The sequence below is a fragment of the Lathamus discolor genome, chromosome 5 (assembly GCF_037157495.1).
Source record: "Lathamus discolor isolate bLatDis1 chromosome 5, bLatDis1.hap1, whole genome shotgun sequence".
NCBI classification, from domain to species: Eukaryota; Metazoa; Chordata; class Aves; order Psittaciformes; family Psittacidae; genus Lathamus; species Lathamus discolor.
This window is the reverse complement of record NC_088888.1, coordinates 20,217,546-20,235,646: the sequence shown is the minus strand read 5'-3', so window position 1 is coordinate 20,235,646 and position 18,101 is coordinate 20,217,546. Positions and strand designations below refer to the sequence as shown.

The following is an 18,101-nucleotide window of genomic DNA, read 5'->3' as shown; positions in this document are numbered from 1 at the left end:
GAGATGAGTGCCAGGGATGATCAAGCCTCCATGAAAACTTCACAGCCATGACAGAATTTAATTTCGCTACTCCAAAGAGGAGAAAGGAAGGGGAATGGAAGATTTTTTTTAAGACAGATTTCTTAGAAGGAAGGGGTTTTTTTCTGTCTTGAAACAGATTTCTTAGATGGGTCTGAGTGAGCCCTGGCTGATCAGTCAGGGAGGTCTCTTCAGTAATCTCTATTCATGTTGTAAGCATTTATTTCCAAGAATAAACCAAATAACGTGACTATTATATTCATTATCTTACTGTATATGCACAAATAAGAAAATTTCATACCTGTATGCAATTCAATTGGACCAAGAGGAATAGTAGTGTTTAAATTTTTCATCTCTTCTTCCAGCTTTGCATAACGAAGTATTTCTTCTTTAATTTCAGTCAGAGATGGACAGCTAGCAAAAAATTGCTGTGTGTAGTTTAAATGTCAATCAGTAAACATCCTTTTTCATATTTTTCATTATCAACAGTTATTCAGGAACTATTGAAAATTTATACAACTGTTTTTAGCCTTCTGTAACCTTGCTAACAGAGTAAAATGTATGTGACGAGGCAGTCATGTTTATTAATTTCTGTGTTAGTTACTCTCAAGTTTGTTGGGAAGTTCCAGTCAAATTTAGCAGAAAAACAGATACCCAAGACATGTAAAAAGCCTAACAGTTTTGTGAAAACAGATGATGAAACAGAGACCAAAAAATACATGCCCACACTTACAGAAAGATTACCCTGTTAGTCCAATCATATGGGAAACAATCACAATAAAAAACATTTTCCTTCCATGAACAGAACTCAAGTCTAGAAAAGTTTTGTGATTCTGAAAAGCTGCAGCTCAGAAATGTTACGCAAGAGCTGTACTCAATATGTCTGTGTGGCATGGACAAGTAATGAATAATGAAAGCTGTTTCCCACTTCTGTTCTTTTGTAGGAGAGGACCCAGGCAGGCAGTGGAAAGGTTAGCATAGTGGTAAAGAAAGAATGTAGAAACTATAGCATGTGTGTAAAAAACCGAACTGCATTATTATTGAAGCTTTCTATGTAGCAGTATTGTTTTCTTCAGTAGTAACTAGATCAAACAAATAATATTTATTTGATTAGATTTCAAATTTTAATTAGACTAACAGTAAATTCTCAGTTCTGCCTATAGTGGGTTTTCCTAGCCCACATAAACTGCACAACTTGCATTGCAACAGTCGAAAGACACCAGTACTCCTGTAGTAAATAAGGTGATGCAACATTAACAGATCTGTGTGTATATAATGCAATCTATTAAATAGAAAATAGAAGCATAGAAAGCTCAATTAATGCCAGGTTAAATAGATACATTCCTTCTGCTTAGGAAATACATTACCACTACTGAAAAACAAAATAAGAATTTCAGCTGTTAATGTGCTTTCTACATCTTTTTCCTTGATTGTTTTCCCTCATTTTTTTCTGATTTCAAAAAATAGTATCAATGAAGAACAGTCCTGTAGGTGATCATCTTTAAACTCACCTGAACTTTCTCATCTCTATCTTCTGTCCATAGCACCTTATATTTCTGAAAGTCCTTCAGAACTTCACTAGCTACTTCTCTTAGAGAATTCACAGAAGAAGAGAGAAGCATAACTAATTTAGAAATATCTTCATGTTCTGCAACACCTGAGTAAAAACTTCTTAGCTTTCTGGCAAGCACACCTTCAGCTCCTTCTGTAAAGTAAAATTATATGTCAATGAATGAACCATAACAAGTTTTAATAGAATTCTCTTCTAAACCTATGCATGCCAGGTTAAGTAATGATACTCTTCAGTAAGGCTGAATATTCTTCTTCAAATGTCTGTATGACTGCTTAATATGACAATACTAAATGCTAGCTCATGCAGGCTCTATACAGCTGGAGAAAATTCCATCCAGAGTGAATGTTTCCAAATGGAAAGAAAAGAAGTCTTCTTAATTTACAAATTTCATTTTCTCCACTGTAATTTAATTGTAACCAGAGCACAACAAAGCTTCATCAACATTCTGTATTATTTTATGTTCTTTAAACTTTAATACAGAGAGTTTTAATTGTATAACCCCCTCAAAACTGTGTAAGTTTCTTTAGCATGCTTCAAATGCCTAACTCCTTGTCATTCTATTTAGTGGTTTTAAAAAAGATGCTAAGATTTTCCAAATCATATGTAAGTAAGTGCAGAAACAATGTTTGTCATATGTTGAAGCTACTCTTGTCTTGCAAACTGCTAATTTCAAAGTATTTTGAGTCTTGTCTGAAAGAGTGTAGAACTGAATGAAGAAAAAAAAAATGGAGGGGGGTGAAGGCAGGGAGATAGAAAAGGACAATCTAGAGATTTTCCTACATCTCATAAACCTCTTGCCTCCACAAATGCTTTCAAAGGCAGTTTTGACACTGGTAGCTGCTGCTCCGGTTACACTGTTGATGTTGAAAGACAAGGCCTGTCTCCATTAAGAACTAGAATTAAGCTCAGATAGAAGGAAAATAAAATGCACTTAATCATGTCCCTCCATCTTTGATAAATTGCTGAGACAATCAGGGTCAATATAGACATTGATAACCCCAAGATCTAGTAAGTCCTTTCTGCCATAATGATGTCTGAGCATTCTGAAGCAGATTTAAGAGAATGGAGAAATAAAATCCACTCTTCCCACAACCTACATTGTTTAATGGGGGATTTAATGCAACTCCAAGTTCTCTTTTACTCTGAAGACTTTTTCAGGGATCTGGTCACTGGAAACAAACTCCCAGATTGATCCACCCTTCCAATGTACTGCCATAGATATCATTGAGCAAACACTAATATACACCTCCAGGTGCAGCTGATGAGTAGTTAAAAGGTGATGAAAATGGTTACTTGTTGATGTTATATTTTAATACAGCAGAGGAAAAGGCTATGACTGATGAGGACAGTTTCCTACCACCCTGCTTGAAGCCCATTAAAAGACCTTAAAAATCATTCAAAGCACATCTGTAGAACAAAGTCCCAGCTCTGGACTATGGAAACAAAAACTGCCCAAGATGTTAAAGACTAGCCAAACGAATCACAACGAAGATACAACGGTATTGCAGATCAATGGCTCAGCCAAGCAGATAAAAGAATCTGATGGTAAAAATATGTTTGGGCTTTTGTAGATGCTTGCAAAGCACACGGAGGGACATTTAGAAATAATATAATGGCAAAAAATATCTTAATAAAGTGGATGCTGGTCTATCTACAGACTGAATATTCACATGAACAAAGACTTGAAGTGTCTTATGATCCATTCTAAGAATACAGCCAGCAATTAAAATCTTTACTGGAACCTAATTATTAAACTGCCTCTTGTTCTATTCTCAATATTCCAGTGTAAGCTTATCTACAATCATTGTTTATGATCATTATGGTTACATTCCACAGTAAGCAGGTAAAAAAAAATTAACAGGCTTACTGGGCCTCAAATTAAATAGGAGATTCACAATGTAGTAATATTTCTAAGATTGCTTCGCTTATTGTTTCTCAGAGTTTCACTTACATAAGCATGAAAAGGTATTTCTGGAAATGACAGCTAAATAAATCAAAACAAACCAAACAATTTAATGCAAGTTAATTCACAGTTGGCCTTTTTGAAGTACGCTTATTCAGAAATATTTATACATGTCATTTTAATTAAAGACAAGAGTTAAAATAAGTAAAAGAAAACCAAATCCAAACCACTTACTTTCCCTTTTTTTTTTTACTTGTCCTGGTAATCCTGCTGAGGATAATTGCCGTTTGCTTGCTTCTGGTTTTAAACTAGATTTTTGCAAATGCTTCTGTCCCCACTGAGCAACTCCACGATTTACTTCCAGTATTAACTGAATCATGCGATTGACAGCTTGCTGTATATCATCTAAACTGGGGACCATTATCTATTTAAAAGATTTGAAACATTGTTCAAAAAAATGCAACTGACTGTCATTTTTTAAGTTCCCAGTTTTACTCCACTCACAGTGAATTCTGGAACTTGCCCCAGGAGACAAGCTGGGAAATGTAACAGTTTGGCTCAGAATTGCCTCTAAATAACTGGTACATACTCTAGTGACCTGTTACCTATTTGCACAGTCATAACTTGGTTAAAACAATAAGCAAGTCTATAAGTAGATGGATTTATTGGTTGGTTTTGTTTGTTTTTTTTTTTTTTACAATATGTTTACAATTTCCACAACATTTTTATAATGATCTTCTATAGCTTGTCACAAGCCTTGTTTCCTGCATTCTAGAAGCATTAGAAAAGGATGCCAAGACCTTCCCCTCTGTTGCTCTTAACCACTAAATTCTGAGAAAGAGAACTGTAAAAGAGATAGTCATAAAAACACATATAGTCAGCTTATTTTAAAGATCTAAAGCTATAGAACCCCTCAAAGGTGTCAAAGGTCCCTCTGGATGGCATTCCTTCCCTCCAGGGTATCAACTGAACCATACAGCTTGGTGTCATCGGCAAACTTGCTGAGGGTGCATTCAATCCCACTATCCATGTCACTGACAAAGATGTTGAACAGGATCGGTCCCAACACCAGCCAGCAAATCTCATGGATTGAGCAGTTACATGCATAAAAGCAAGGATTCTGCAACATCTTATTAAGCATTAGCGAAGTGGTATTTTACCCAGCATTACTTGATCACTGCCCTGGATCAGTCAAGCATTTCCAGAACTGATTAACAAAGATAGATGCACTTCCCTTTGCAGTGAGTGGAACTTGAGGCTTTATGCTTAAGATAAATATCAGTAAGGTAAAAATTCTACACTTTGACAGACCTTATATGCCACATTGTACACAAAGTGTGAATGTACAAGAGAATGCCAACATAAACACTGGTTCAATGGCAAAGGAATATCACCTTAAAACATATCCTTCCTTTCATTGCATATCCATGAATATAAAACTTCTTTATAAGGCAACTAGATATTATGTTACCTTCTCATGAATAAAATAAAATACCACACATATCACTGCCACAGAGTTATCTTACTCTACAAAACACAAATAAATGCATGCATTAGTTCTTTGCAGTCAAGCTGTCTTTTTGGCCTCTGCACACAGAAATCCACAGCCTTTTTGGGTTTGAATCTTCTCACTTTTGTTCAGTTTTTCTCCTTCTGGTCATCTTACTTCCTATTGAGATGACCAAATCCAATCCGAGCAAAGATAATGTTATTTTTTAAAAATTCAATTAAGTATTTAAATCATGCAAGGAACAAAACAGTTAAAATAAAAACAAACATGAAAAATTTATTCCAGAAATGCAGTTGCTACACATGAAGGAGAATTGTAATAATACTGCAAAATACTGGTGGACAGATTGCAATATAATTGCTGAAACACACAAGAAGAATAAAAGGCCAGGTTTTGTAAAAAAACCCTGTACCATTAAGACAGAAATCAGGAACATGCGGACTGTGAGCACATTTCATCAGTGCTCTCAGCACACTCAAAGGCCTGAGCAAGTGTTCTACGTTGGAATGGATGTCAGTTCAGTATATGTGTGCCCACATCCTGATCTTAGGCAAATACATAGATAACTATAAGACAGTGTATTTTACCTTACCTATGTGACACATAACTTACCACATTGGGAACTGCAAGGTGTAGTTCAACTTTTAGAAGAGAAGCCACCTCTTGAGATTTGCTTAAATGGGCAGAAAGCTTTGTTCTCCCAAATGTAGTTTTGCTGAAAATTATTTTGAAACGTCATAAATATTTCACCATGAAATCCCCTCAAATTATCTTGGAAATACAATTTTGAGCTATCTTTTCTGGGCAGACCCTCATGACATTTTCATACTAAGTTATGAACTACCTGACAAAACATACGGAATCTTCTTGTTTAAAGGGTAATGATAATACCCAGAGCTCCATCATTCAGACAGAGGTTACCTTGGATCCGGCCATTGCTTTCAGATTATTTTTTTTAACCAGAATATTTCCTGATTCTGGATTCTGATGCTTCAATTTAACTTAATGACTTAATGATGGAACTCTACCAGTGCTTTGATTAGGACATAACAAGGTTTTAGAGTAAAAGTTGCTTTGTTACATTTTAGATAAACATTCAACAGAACAGAAAAAAAACACTTTCAAACATGATAAGCTAGTGAAAAATTATGAAAACATGACCTGAACCCACTCAAACCTAGAAACTAAAGTGCAAATTACAATTTCTAAATGCCATGACATGACATGGTGACCAAATAAGAGAGAATTCAACAATATGATACCATAGACAAATGTAAAGGACACACCCATATAAATTCCTGTTGACTTAAATAAGATTGGGATTTCAATACATTTTCTATGAAAGATGTCCTCAGAAAAAGAACTGTCTTCAATATACATTAATGAAAAACCACCATCAAGTTCACCTGCTTAAAATTAATTCTCGTAATAGAATCCTAAGTAGACTTTCCAATATAAAATATATTTTACTGAAGCAATTCTGTCTCTGAAATGTATGCCTGTTTGAGCAGGGAAGAATCTATAAAAATTATACTGAGTATGGGAGAATTATAAAACTGTATGGATCCTGACATTATCATATAGAATTGATAAAGAGTGCATAGATGATCTTTAATCCATGGGAAACAATTCTGAGTTCACAGCCATGCTTGCTGAAATAATCTGAAATGAGATGAACGTATAGGCACACTACAATATATTATCTAGAATGATTATTTAAGCTCTAGACATTTGTGTCGGACTAATTGTACTACCAGCATTTTGAAAGCAATCCCAAGGGAAAACATGTGGGAATAAAAAAGGGTGCAGGTAGAGGGGAAACAATACCAGAAATAAACTTCATTTTCTGCACAAAAACAAGTGCATAGACTATAATCAGCAACATAAAGAACTGAAGCATAAAAATGCAGCCCAAAGCATCACTGCAACCTAAAGTGAATACTTCTCCATGTTTTGCTTGAGCTAAACAGTCCAAGACCAAGAGGTCTGGGACCATTTGACTAATGATACATGTGCATCTATTATTACATGTGACAATGTATATTTAAATTATTATAATAATACAGAAATAACTTTGTTCTGGTAATACTATTGAAGGAACCTTTCCTTTGTAACTTACTTTGAAACAAATATTCTTCTTTTAAGACTATCCAAAGACAGTCGGGTGGCTTTCTGGAGGCTGTCTAGCAGCTGGTAACTGAAATAGGCAACCAACTCTTTAGATTTCTGTAATAAATAAAATGCACGTTATCCCATATTGTATTCAGACAGGAACCTGAATATTATTTCAGAAGGTTTTAAGTCAAACATATTAAGTTTTGTCTGAAGGAATTTATACTGCAAGCTACATGAAAAATACAAGGGGAGAAGTTGGGGGGAAAATAGCTTGTATGCAAGTAAATAAGTAAAAGCTGCATGAAAAAAGAGAATATAGTGTCTGAGGAACTCAATTTGTCTTATTCAGAGACATAATACTGAGATTTGACTGAAGTCTGATACTCCTTCAGAAAAGCTCTCAGTAAAATCACCATGAATTATGTAAAAATATTGTTATATATGTACTTTTCTTTCAAATAAGAAACAAATACAGTAAAATCTCACTGTACTGGATGAAGAAGAACAAAAATACAGCAACATGCAATAATCACTAACACGAAACAACAGAAAGCATTCTTGTAACATTACTGCATTTGTGCTTGCAAGTTTGTGAGACTGCTCTCTACTGCCACTTCTCTCCTGAATATGAAGAGACTGTATACTTTAAGGAAAAAGTACAAAGATGGTGACGCTGGAAGAAGACATAAAGGATGAATGTTTCCACCTACCCAAGAAGGAAAGCCTGTGTTACGGCTTAGGCACAATATTCTCTCCAAACTTTTACACTTACCACTTACATATCAATAATTTGCTTAGTAAAGGTGATAACTGGAATAACATGGAATATTCTTTTGAAAGCTACAATCTGTTTTAAACTCACTCTGTAGGAAAACTATTTAATAATTTTTACATTACATTTTATATTCTTTATGTGATGTCTTTCTGTAACAGATTTCTATCTACCGAAACTCACAGATACTACTTACTAATATGATCGGTCTGAAAAAAAAATCCTTTCTGATCACAAAATACCTTTTTAAACTCATCTTCTTCATCATGAGAAGGTGCAGAAATATTCTTTTCGCTTTTGTTTTCATTATCTCCAAACATTATACGCTTTTCTTTTACTGTTAATTTAAAAAAAAAACAACACAGAAAACAAAAAATAAAACCCTGTTAGCTGAACATAGTGTTCTGCTTTGAACCATGCTGTTCCCTCTCTTTACAAACAAAACAATACTGATTTGTAATTTAGGAGTACCTGGATCAGCTAATTAGTTTTATTTCACACCTTTTTATTTTTACACCAGGAATTCAGTTAACACCCCAGCCTATAAGCCTCAGCCTAAGAGATATCATGCACTACAGATGTTATTAAAGATAGCTAGGCAGACATGGATATATCAGCTCAAAATGGGGCGGGGGGGGGGGGGGAGGGAGTGTGTGTGTGATAGCAAGACAAACAGTTTAACAAAATACAAAGAAGCATATTTTCATCGGGTTTTTCTGGTTGAATGGCATCGAAATACTGGAGCATTGAACCTAACTATGCCCCTATATGTTGAGGAAACCGAACCCAGAAGGGAAAAATTCTGTGTAAGAAAAGGAGCTCCATTACTGACTAAGCGTCAAAATACATTTTTCTTAAAAACATTTTCTTCAGCTAAAAACTATTTTACCTATAATGGCATAGCATCTTCTAAAATCTTTGTAACACATCCCAGAGCAGTGGGAACCAGCCATATTGATGAGCTGTGAGCCTTGTACACTAGCAGTTGATAGTCAAATAACTGTACTAATTTAAACTGACCAGCTAGTTAAGCACTAGTATTTGAGATACAATTCTACTGTGACAGAAAAGTCACAGAAAGAGGGACAGTACCAAATACCTCATAGAGCTGAGAAAAGAGAAACACTGGATTTCACTGAGAGGAGGTGATGTATGATATTATGAGTGACTAAGAGAAATGGAACCATAATGTTCTCCCTCTAGAGCAAATACCTTGGTAATCTAAACAAAAGGACAGAGTTTAATTCTAGAAACCCCGAAAATGAAACACTGAATTACCTCTGTATTACATAGGCTAGTGGTTTAGTTTAACAGAGGTAATTGAAGGCAGAACTGTGACACAGATCAAACTACAGTGGGAGAGAGAAGTCTGAGGAAAGTCAGCTAAAACAATTAAATTTTGATACATGCTAGCTAAATCACACAATGAGGGACAGATTTTTATTTAAATAATCAACATTATCTACCTGGTAAACTGGAGTTTTCTGAGGTTTTCTTAGGATATTCAATTTCATAATTCTGTTTAAATACAGATATTAGTTCTTGAACAGCATCTTCAATGTGCATGCTTTTGTGGTTCAGTAACTCAGCACAATCTTTAGTATAAGCCTGTTAAACAAAAATATCAATGAATTATCTTAGCATCACTGATTATCTTATTACTGTTTCTCTCTTCATGGAGAGCCAAAACATTTCCCTGAACATTGCATTCTTCAGAATGAGACTGTGTCCTGGGTTCAGCAGTAGCAGTTATTTTTCTCCTCCTTAGTAGCTGGTGCAGCAATGTGTTTTAATTTTTTGGCCTGGGAACAGAGCTGATAACGCCGATGTTTTTAGTTGCTGTTCAAATGCTTGGTCTGGCCAAGGACTTTCTGAGCCTCATGCTCTGCCAGGGAGCAGGGGAGGCAGGGAGGAAGCAGAGACAGGACACCTGACCCAAGCTAGCCAAAGAGGTATTCCATACCACAGCATGTCATGCCCAGGAGAGTTACCCAGAAGGGCTAGGGACTGCAGGGTTGGATGAGGTATCAGTCGGTGCTCGGCTTGGGGGAGTGGGGCAAGTTATTGGTTGGCTGGTGTTGAGGTGTTGTATTCTTTCCTCTTATTATTTCCTTTATCACTATTATTATTGGTGGTAGCAGCAGTGATTTGTGTTATACCTTAGTTACTAAACTGTTCTTATCTCAACCCATGGGAGTTGCATTCTTTTCGATTCTCCTCTCCGTCCCTCCAGGAGTAGGGGGAGGGCAAGAAGTGGGGGGGAGTGAGAGTGACTGTGTGATTTATGGATGACTTTTGTTTAAACCACGACAGACTGTTCAGACTGAAACAGTGAAACAGCAACATTTTAAAAAGAAAACTGAGAAACCAAACCAAACCAAACCAAAAATCCTTACTCAAAAATATAAATATCTTCTGTTATCACTACATTCTTAACACTTTTAATTTCAAATTTTCATTTTTTAAATGCAACCGCATTTTTAAGGGCCAGAAGAAAATCCTGATTTTTGAAGGGAGGTCACAGTCTGAATCTGAAATTCTCTTTCAAATACTCTTTCAAATGTCCTTAACAATTTTATTTACTTGCACTAATTTGCTAACTAACTACTTATTTTTAGTCTCATTTGGAATCAAGAAAACCCTTACGTTCTCAAATATACTTGTTAGAAAGTATTTCTTTGCCCTATCCTTTAAAAAAAAAAAAAAAAAAACAGTTTGGAAAAAACAGGAGAAAAAAAGACTGCATACGTCTGAGTATGTTCATACAAAAACATCCCATCTAAATGTGAAGCAGTCAAATAGATAAAAATTATGTGTGAAATACTACACCTCAAGTACCTCAAATACTCGAGAACCAATCTATCTTCATACAAAATATTGCAACCAAAATATTTTAACAAAAAAAAAAAAAAAGTATTTCCACTGTTGGAAAAATTCTTTCCTAGTTTTATATTAGTTTACTAAGATTTTGTTTCTAATATGCTCAAGAATTCAAATCCAAAGGTGTAAAGTGGCACATACTTCGTTGGAGGTCAACATATCCTCTACTTTAATAGGATCTTCTACTGGTAATAAAATTAGAAGAGTATTTGATATCTCTCTTAATATTGAAAAAATCTGCACTTCACTTAAATCAGTAACCTAAAAAGAGAAAATCATATTAATACCATACATTTATCTTTAAAGCATAATGTATTCTATTTTATAGAGTTCTAACAGGTATGCAATGTTTTGCAGAAAAATAAAAATTGTATCTCTTTACCCAGTGAAAACACGAGAAACTTACACAGTGGAAAATCCTCTAAGAACGTGAATCATAACAGAAAAAAACCCACCACCAAACACAGAAGTAAAAGCACCAACACAGAAAATTTCAAGAGAGAGAAGCAAAGAAACAAAGAAGTACAGCAATGCCTCACAAGTTACAGTAACTTGGTGAATATTTTAAAGTCTAAATTCAGTCTGTTTTTATTGTGAATTATCTTCTTTCTCTATTATTGACAGAGGGAAGTTAGGGAGGCAAGTATCCTACAAAAAATTTAGTCTTTGTTAACATGTTCCATTGCGGACAATGAATAATGAAAGACCAGATATAAGTCTGGAAATCATTCAGTTACTATTGCAACAGAAAACAAGAACTCAGTTGCTGAGAGTGTAGGTATTTAAATCTCGCATAGTATAACAACATCTAAAAAGATTAGTAGTATGCACAAATTGATTTCAGGCAGTCCTTTAAAAAAAAAGATCTTGTAACTTTCAAGTGCCTGCAGCGGTCCCATGTTGGCAAACCAAGACATACGAATCCTTGAGAAAGTGAAATCTTTAGAGTTTTTACCTGTTTCTTCACAGATTTCTAGTTATCATCACCATATTTTTAAATTCACTGCACAAATGAAATGAATTCACAGACAGTATAAGCCAAGACTCCTTTTGCACCATAACAGCAATGACCTAACAATTTTTGAATGAGTTTTTCTTGATAGCTTTTGAGATGATCAGCCTTGGAGATTGGTTGAATGAGTGGCAATAGAAAGAATTATCTCCTTTTTCCAAGAACGCCATTGGAAACTGGTCCAAATACTAGAAGTAGCTTCTTTAATCTTATTTTTCTTCTTTCATGCAAGTTTAGGAATTGATGGAACAGAAAGGAACTCTTGCTCCATGATACTATCCATGATATTAGGCTCCTGAAGTATCCTTGTTGTTTTAACAGCAGTTTTAGGAAGACAGGCAGTAAGTCAGACCCCAAATCATTCCAATTATGCACAATACACTGCTGCTAGTTTAAATAAAAGAGTAACAAAACTACTTAATATGTATAGATTCTTGTTCATGGTCTTACTGGCCATGAATTACAAGGCAAGGCGAAGTCAGCTGTAACTTGCTTCATGAGTTAGTCTTCAGTCCTTCTTTTAGTCAACATAGCTTTTCATTGTTTTTTATTCTAAGTTACAGTGTTATTAGTATTCAGCCAAATATAGAGAAGTGGCTTTATCACAGCAAAATCCAAATAAAACTGAATTCTGTACAATTTTTAATTTTTTACCTGAAGTATTCTGAATCTGTGATAACCCATCTTGTTTCTTACAATATCATTTGTGTTTCTGGTTTACATCACTTTTTCAGTAGTTGTTTACAATATCCCACTCACAGTCACTGAAGGTCTAATCAAGGAGAACTGGCTATCCTGGATCTGGAGAAGGCTAAGGTTCTTAATGACTTCTTTGCCTCAGTCTTCACTGGCAAATGCTCTGAACGCACCACCCAGGACTTGGAAGGCAGATGCAGGGACTGGCTGGATGGCCGCACACAAAGAATTGTGGTTAATGGCTCAATGTCCAGCTGGAGACCAGTAATGATTGGTGTCCTCCAGGGATCGGTATTGGGACTGGTCTTGTTCAACATCTTTGTTGGTGGCATGGACAGTGGGATTGAATGTGCCCTCACCAAGTTTGCCGATGACACTAAGCTGTGTGATTCAGTTGATACCCTGGAGGGAAGGAATGCCATCCAGAGGGACCTCGACACGCTTGTGAGGTGGGCTGATGCCAGCCTTGTGAAGTTTAACCATGCCAAGTACAAGGTCCTACAGCTGGGTCAGGGCAATTCCGGGCACAGCTACAGGTTGGGCAGAGAAGAGATTCAGAGCAGCGCTGTGGAGAAGGACTTGGGGGTGTTGGTCAATGAGAAATTTAACATGTGCCGGCAGTGTCTGCTTGCAACCCAGAAAGCCAACCATATCCTTGGGCTGCGTCAAAAGGAGCATGACCAGCAGATCGAAGGAGGTGATGCTGCCCCTCTACTCTGCTCTCGTGAGACCTCAGTTGGGAGTATTGTGTGCAGTTCTGGTGTCCTCAACATAAAAAGGACATAGAACTGTTGGAACAAATCCAGAGGAGGACTATGAGGATGATCAAGGGACTGGAGCATATTCCATATGACAACAGGCTGAGAAAACCAGGGCTGTTCAGCCTGGAGACGAGAAGGCTGCGTGAAGAACTCATAGCAGCCTTCCAGTATCTGAAGGATGCTGGGGAGGGACTCTTCGTCAGGGACTGTAGTGACAGCACAAGGGGTAACGGGTTAAAACTTACATAGACGAAGTTTAGATTGGATATAAGGAGGAAGTTCTTTAGTGCAAGGGTGGTGAGGCACTGGAATGGGCTGCTCAGGGAAGCTGCGAATGCTCCATCCCTGGCAGTGTTCAAGTCCAGGTTGGACAGAGCTTTGGGTGACATGGTTTAGTGTGAGGTGTCCCTGCCCATGGCAGGGTGGTTGGAACTAGATGATCTTAAGATTCTTTCCAACCCTAACTATTCTATTCTATGATTCTATGATTCTAAGTTTACATCTTTTTTGCGTTGATATGGGAGGGGTAAGAAAGTCAGAAATGTATACAACCTACATATTTAAGGAAAATAAAGTGTACCTACAAAAGACATTGCTATTTCAGATAACTTAGGCTCAGAGAACTATTAATTTCTTCCACAGCCAATCTGTTTTTCAGTGGCAAACAGAGCACTTGATCACAATTACAATTTTCTGACATACAGAAAAATAAGTGGATATACCCACCAGTGGCTAAAAATCTCCTAGAACAGGAGGCACAACTTAAAATATTCATTGGAGAGATCACAGCCATAGAGTTCAACTGTCAAGCTATCAGAATGTTCTGACTATCAAGGTAAAGCCTTCAAAAGAAAAAGAACTAATACAGGTCCTTAAGCATGTTAATGACATGTAAAGAATTCAGGAACTATGTGGCAAACACTAAGAGAGTAAAAAACTACAGACCCAGTCAACATGCAGAGGGAAAAGCATACTCCTATTGATTATTTTATCAGCTGCATGAAGAGGAAACAGTTTCACAGTATGCTGGCTATGAATACAGTTAATGCTAAAAAGTTCTCCACTGGACAGTGTTTACATGGAGGCATCTTGTGGGAAACTGTGCTAATGAACAAGCACTCAAAGAGGAGCAGAGATCAGCTGAAAATCAGAGTGGCAGTGACAGAATCTGAGGACAAATGGAAATACACTCATGCAAGAACAGAAGCAAAAGTCAAACATTTAAGGATAATAATGGGATAATCATTGAGTACACCATTCTCCAAAATAAGAACATACTTTAAAACACAAACAAAACTTCCATGTATTTCAATTGATATAAAAATCAGTACAGATATATTTCCAATATGAAGAGCAACGTAGTGGAAATAATTTCTCTAAACTCTAATTTAATTTATATAGTGTTTAAGTGTATACCTTTTTCAAAAACTCTTTAAACATACATAAAACCTGATCAGCTTCTTGAAAGAAACTTTCGAGTGTCACAGATGACCAAGTCAACATGGTAAGTCCTTGCCTCAACACAGCTTCCATCTAAACATAAAAATATAATTTCATAGAATTAAAAAAATAATAGACAATTTAAAGTAAATTCCATAATTATTTTAATCACTGTCATTGATGAAAGGAAGAGCTGTGTCTAAGATTTGTAAGGAAGGTCACAAGTTTTCAAGGGAAACATCAAAGAAATTAATGCAAAGAAAGGGAAGTAGTGCATACTACAGCCTCTGTCTACAATTGTCCAGTGCACACATGCTGCAAAGAACTTCCCCTTCCTTTTCTCCTGGATAGTGTCTTTTAGTGGTTTCCACTGCTTCCCAAAATCTAAATCAAGTCCACTACTGATCTTACAATTTCTCTTTTAACATATACCTCAGTCATTCGCAACAGCATCATTACTTGTTTTTCAACCTCATGTTCCTAGCTAATGACATTTTTGATTCATCCCTTTTTGAATCACACCTATCCTCTGTAAATTTTGTTATAACCTCTATGCTATTTTCTTAAATACTCTCTTCCCTACTCTTTCCTTCACTGAACTCTTGGCTCTCCATGGTCTTTCTTCTGGACTTGAGGATTTTCAGCATGTAGCTGAAATCATTTCCCTGTCACTGTATGATTTACACCAAAGACCTTCCTTCATTGCAGATCCTGTATGTTCAAAGGAGATGGAACTGAGGAAAAGGAAGTCTTATACTAGAACCAGGCCTTTCCAGACTCTCTCACAGAACTCGTATGATTTTTTTGCCTAATCTCACTGATTTCCAATATACAGTCACCATAATTTTTAATTTTGTCATCCCTATCATCCTTGAAGTGACAGAACTTTAATTTTCCGTAATTGCTGAGAAACTCTGAACTGATTCCTCTCCTACCGAATTTTAAATAGCCACCTATCATATCAGCTCTATCATCTAACATTTACCAAGTCACTGCCTGGACCTCATGTACTCTCTTCATCCTAATCCTTCATTTGTTATGTCTATATCATAACTAAAACAATGAACTCAGTTTATACAGATACACAGCTATTTGCAAATACAGCCATTACTATCACCTTGATGTATATGCTTTCAGGGAATATATTTAACTTCACAATGCTGGGATGGTACTGTTACTGGTAACCAACACAGCTAATTTAGAAGCAGTTTAAGGCTCTACATGAGTTTCTGTCAAATTCTAGCACCAATGTAGCCATAGATTAGATTTGCTCATTCCATGTTTGGATTTCTGCTTTCCTCTTTTCCTCCTATACATCAAAGACTTCTCTCCCTTCTTCATAAAACATTTTCATTTTCTGTTGTTTGTACAATATTCATCCTTCTCTTTTGCCAGTTGTTTCCTCTAAAATACAGAAGTGCATGATCCCCTCTATGATATGTTTATAGTAGTATCACTAAAGTGAAGACTACCATCACCTTTTCTTTTATTAAACTCTTAAGACAGTCAGGACAAGTTTTTTGTTTCTCGCACTTCAGCATATGCGAACTACGTAGTTGTAGAAACTCTGCAACCTCTTAATATTATCACTTACAACCAAAAGGGGAAGTATTATGTAGAACAATCATGTTTATACACTTGCAAGTGTCTGGCAAAAAAAAAATGGCCTGTAGGATAAACAATCTGCATCTCCAATAAAACTGTACCTTTAGTGTAGTATATAGCCTTTCTACATCACTGAAAAGACTGACTTAATTCACAAGGCTAATAATTCTCTCTGAGCAAAGACAAGGATCATGACATTCAGCATTTCAGCTAAATGAAAAACACAACTTGCCACGAAAACCTCTAAAACTGAAATAAGTGATAATTTATTTCCATGTCAAAGCCAGAGAACTGTATAGATAAATAGACCCACAAAATAATTTTCTTTATTCTATTGGGTTTACGTCTCATAAGCACTAAGATTATTCTACTGTAGCACACATTATTTGAGCACTGTATGAGAGATACAAAGAGCAGATTTTTGGTCTTAAAGGTTTTAGTAAAATTCGTTAAATTCCCAATATGAAGACCCATCTAAATATTTTTAAATTATAAACTATTAGTAAGTTATTCTAACTTCTGAAGTATATTGAAGTGCATTTAGCAATACCAACCTTATTCATTTTTGGGGCCATTAGATTTACAAAACTCATTGGAGTTTTTTGGCACAAATCTTCATAACATCGGAGAAGACCCTGTTAATTATTCAAAAGGACAGTATCAAGAAGAATATTTTAAGTGCTTTCTTTATTGAAACAAACTATCTCTTGCACAATTAAATCCTCACAAAAAAACAGAAAGTACAAGACTATATTTGAAAACAAATGTAGAATTTTACACAGACATTACATACGTATGTAGATAATTTCTGGAATGTGATAAATCTGTATGATGCTACACAAGGAAGAATGAAAGCAGCCTTTGCGCATCACGACTTATACACAAAGCTAAATGAAGCATGATCCTTCTCAAGAGCTAAAGACAGCTTGAACTTTAGTGACCGTAACTTGCAATACTCTCTTGGAGCTGATTATCATATGCCTTAGATATTTAAAGTCACATGTAAACTCAGTTTTAAAATATCTCCTAGTCATATGCTTTGCGCACACACACACACACACAGACACAAAATCTTGTATGGTACACCTCATCCTTAAAATATAAGCTTCTCAAAACACTACAACAATAGCAAATACTACAATGATTATCAGAAATCTGACTTCTCTGGCAGGTAACCTGCAAAATTCTTGATGTTTTTGTGGCTCACCATATCTTCCAATCCAGAAAGATTCCAATCTTTGCTTCTTAAAAATTCTGTAAAAATGTGTTTTACTGATTTTCAGAGACTGAACACTTTTTGGATAGCTTTAATTATTTCATCACCAAAATATATATAACATACCATGTGGTATAAGAAATATATAGGGTTCTATTGAAGTATACATTAGCCCACACAGCAATTAGCAGAGGTTCTTCAAATGAGAGCCTGTATTTCCACCTTGTGGATTCCACAAATATAGCTTAAACTACCTCTTACCCAGTTTTAATCTTTATTCAACCATAGAAAAATTTCTAAGGTTACTAAGAATTTTTTTTAAACAGTAGTCATGATAATTTTTCAATTTACCTCTAAACGCAACTTGTTTGACATCAGTTTCTTTTCTATTTTTACTATCTTTATTGCTTGCTCTGGTACTTGAAGACCCAACTTCATCATACATTTGGTCTCTCGGATAATCTCTGGAATTTTGGGATCAAAATTAACCAGGAACTTCCCAGTTCTAGGATGATGCAGAAATATTGTGGCCTGTAAGGCTGTAAAGACATTTTTGTGTCAGTTTTTCAGACAAATAATTGTTTCTGTTATATAAAGTAT

The 18,101-nt window shown here is 35.8% G+C and overlaps 1 protein-coding gene across 1 annotated transcript in view; it reads right to left on the bottom strand.

The window, feature by feature from the left end:
• The window catches only part of DNAH8 (dynein axonemal heavy chain 8), a 139,106-nt gene that overhangs the window by 103,662 nt on the left and 17,343 nt on the right, over positions 1–18,101 (bottom strand). Inside the window, 11 exon segments of the mRNA XM_065682578.1 lie at positions 320–446; positions 1,530–1,720; positions 3,729–3,918; positions 5,617–5,677; positions 7,106–7,230; positions 8,134–8,228; positions 9,358–9,499; positions 10,913–11,032; positions 14,657–14,773; positions 16,840–16,920; positions 17,853–18,040. Of these exon segments, the coding sequence (XP_065538650.1) occupies positions 320–446; positions 1,530–1,720; positions 3,729–3,918; positions 5,617–5,677; positions 7,106–7,230; positions 8,134–8,228; positions 9,358–9,499; positions 10,913–11,032; positions 14,657–14,773; positions 16,840–16,920; positions 17,853–18,040 (1,437 nt within the window).